The sequence below is a fragment of the Frankliniella occidentalis genome, unplaced genomic scaffold (genome assembly GCF_000697945.3).
Source record: "Frankliniella occidentalis isolate FOCC.00 unplaced genomic scaffold, Focc_3.1 Scaffold765, whole genome shotgun sequence".
NCBI classification, from domain to species: domain Eukaryota; kingdom Metazoa; phylum Arthropoda; class Insecta; order Thysanoptera; family Thripidae; genus Frankliniella; species Frankliniella occidentalis.
This window is the reverse complement of record NW_026267874.1, coordinates 40,593-42,822: the sequence shown is the minus strand read 5'-3', so window position 1 is coordinate 42,822 and position 2,230 is coordinate 40,593. Positions and strand designations below refer to the sequence as shown.

General features: G+C 62.2%; 1 protein-coding gene across 1 annotated transcript; it reads right to left on the bottom strand.

The window, feature by feature from the left end:
* Nucleotides 1–2: 2 nt before the first annotated feature.
* On the bottom strand, nt 3–2,112 carry LOC113210438 (facilitated trehalose transporter Tret1-like). Its single transcript, XM_026428436.2, has one exon. The coding sequence runs from the start codon at nt 1,970–1,972 to the stop codon at nt 566–568; it is 1,407 nt and encodes a 468-aa protein (XP_026284221.1). The 5' UTR covers nt 1,973–2,112; the 3' UTR covers nt 3–565.
* Nucleotides 2,113–2,230: the final 118 nt, after the last annotated feature.

Here is a 2,230-nt window from a genome sequence, read left to right as displayed (position 1 = left end):
TAAATAAATATTTAAAACATACAATTTTGACTCTTAATTCTTTGTTTTGCCGCGGAATGCCAGTCGAATTAAACTGTACAGGCTCATAGAGAATAGACAGCGGTGGCGGCTTATGACTTTAGGAACTTTTAGTTTCGCACCGCAACGTGAGCCGAGAGATGTCAACAAGACTCGGGGGGTCGGTGATCGCCTCGGTAAACAGCGCGTGTGGGCGCGCGTTGGGACTGGAGCGGCGCGTTCACAAACGCGATAATCGGTCGAGCGCGATTTACCACTGTTCGTGTCGATATCTCGATAATCACACGTGCCGCCGCGGAGAAAGGCGCGACCGGGGTCAGTTCAGTTAGGCCAGTAATTATTGTGAAGCTTAACGATAAAGGTCGACAGCGTGTCGACCGTTATCGTGAAACTTTTATCGGCGCTCTACTGACCGGGTTGTGGTAAACAATAATAAATATCTACCCGTTGCAGCGCACCTGCCTCACTATAGTTCGAGAATATCGGTGAGCAAGGAAGGTTCCCATCTGAGATCTGAGCCCAGCCCTATATGGCGTGCGGGGCGATCTTACGCCGCCAGGACCTCTTTGCTGGGCGACCTCTTCCCCCGCAGCATCTCCTGCACCTCGACGAGGGTCTTTCCTTTGGTCTCGGGCACGACGAACAGCGTGAAGAGGGCGATGCACGCGTTGGTGCACGCGAAGAAGAGGAAGGGCACCCAGAAGCCCGACTGGTTGCCGACCGTCATGAAGGCCTTGTTGATGCCGAAGGAGGTGAGCGCCATGATGGTCATGCAGACGGGCGCGATGACGGCCTTGGCGCGCTGGTCCAGCAGCTCGCTCATGAGCACCTGCGGGATGGTGTTGATGCCGCCGCCCACGCCGAAGATGTACACGAGCAGGGTGAGCAGCGGCACCCAGTTCCAGGCGGTCATGTCGGTGCCCTGGAAGAGCGCGTAGAAGTAGGCGGACAGGCCGAGCGAGGAGGCGCAGGTCGCGCAGGCGGCGAGCGTCAGCTGCACGCGCCGGCCCACGCGCTCCACCATGTACATGGCGAACACGATGGCGCCGATCTCCACCAGGATGACCAGGACGCTGGACAGGACGGCGGACAGGATCTCGGCCTTGGCGAAGCCGAAGATCTGCTGCGTGTAGGCGAGCACGTTGGTCACGCCGAGCAGGGCGAGCGCGCTCGACTCGACCACCACGATGAAGGCGGCCTTCTTGGCGCCGGGCGGTGAGAACATCTCGGACCAGGTGGTGGCGTCCTCTTGCTGCTGCTTGACGGAGCGCTGGATGGCCTCCATCTCGTCGCGGATCTCCTGGTCGGACAGGCCGACGCGCAGCGCGCGCAGCGACTTCTCCAGCTCTTCGACGCGGTTCTTGCCGGCCAGGTAGTAGGGCGTCTCCTGCATGAAGAACATGACGCACGCGAGCATGGCCACGATGAAGGGCACCGGGTAGACGCTCTGCCAGATCCAGGGCACGTTGGAGCCCAGCAGGTAGGCGATGAGCTGGCCGGTGGGCATGAGCAGCGTCACGGCCAGGATGAGGGGCCCGCGGTGCTGGCGCGTCGTCACCTCGCCGACGTAGATGTAAGAGAAGGAGAGCGCGATGCCCATGCCCATGCCGGCGAGCATGCGCGCCACGATGAGCATGGTCGAGGAGGAGCCGATGGACGTGAGGATGACCCAGAGCGTGAGCGTGACGGGGCCCACGAGCACGGTCTGCCGCCGGCCGGCGAGCGTGAACACGACCGTGCTGGACCACGAGCCCAGCATCACGCCGATATCGAACAGCGAGATGATCCACGAGATGTCCTCGCCCTCGGGCAGGAAGGGCGCCTCGTTCTCGCCGTCTACCACCGTCATCTTCTCGATGCCGGGCGACGCCCACCCGATGGCCATGCCCTCCAGCAGGGACAGCAGCATGACCCCGAGGACGGACTTGACCTGGCACGCGACGAGGGAGGACATGGTGGCGGATGGGGCGCGGCGCGACTGAGCGGGCGGGGTGGAGCGGACTGCTGCCTGGCGTCGCCGACTTCTCGGCCCGGACTGATAGCACACGGACGCTAGAGCCGGTGATATAGACTCGCGTCTCGCTCGCGACGTCTCGAGCACGGACGCGCAAGAAGTGCGGTGGTACACTCGCGTCCAGCTCTCTGCTTCTCCCCCTCTCCCTCTCCCTCTCCCTCTCCCTCTTCCTCTCCCTCTCCCTCTCCCTCTCCCTCT

Coding starts and splice junctions, on each gene's coding strand:
- LOC113210438 (XM_026428436.2), bottom strand. CDS start 1,972: ATGTCCTCCCTCGTCGCGTGCCAGGTCAAGTCCGTCCTCGGGGTCATG.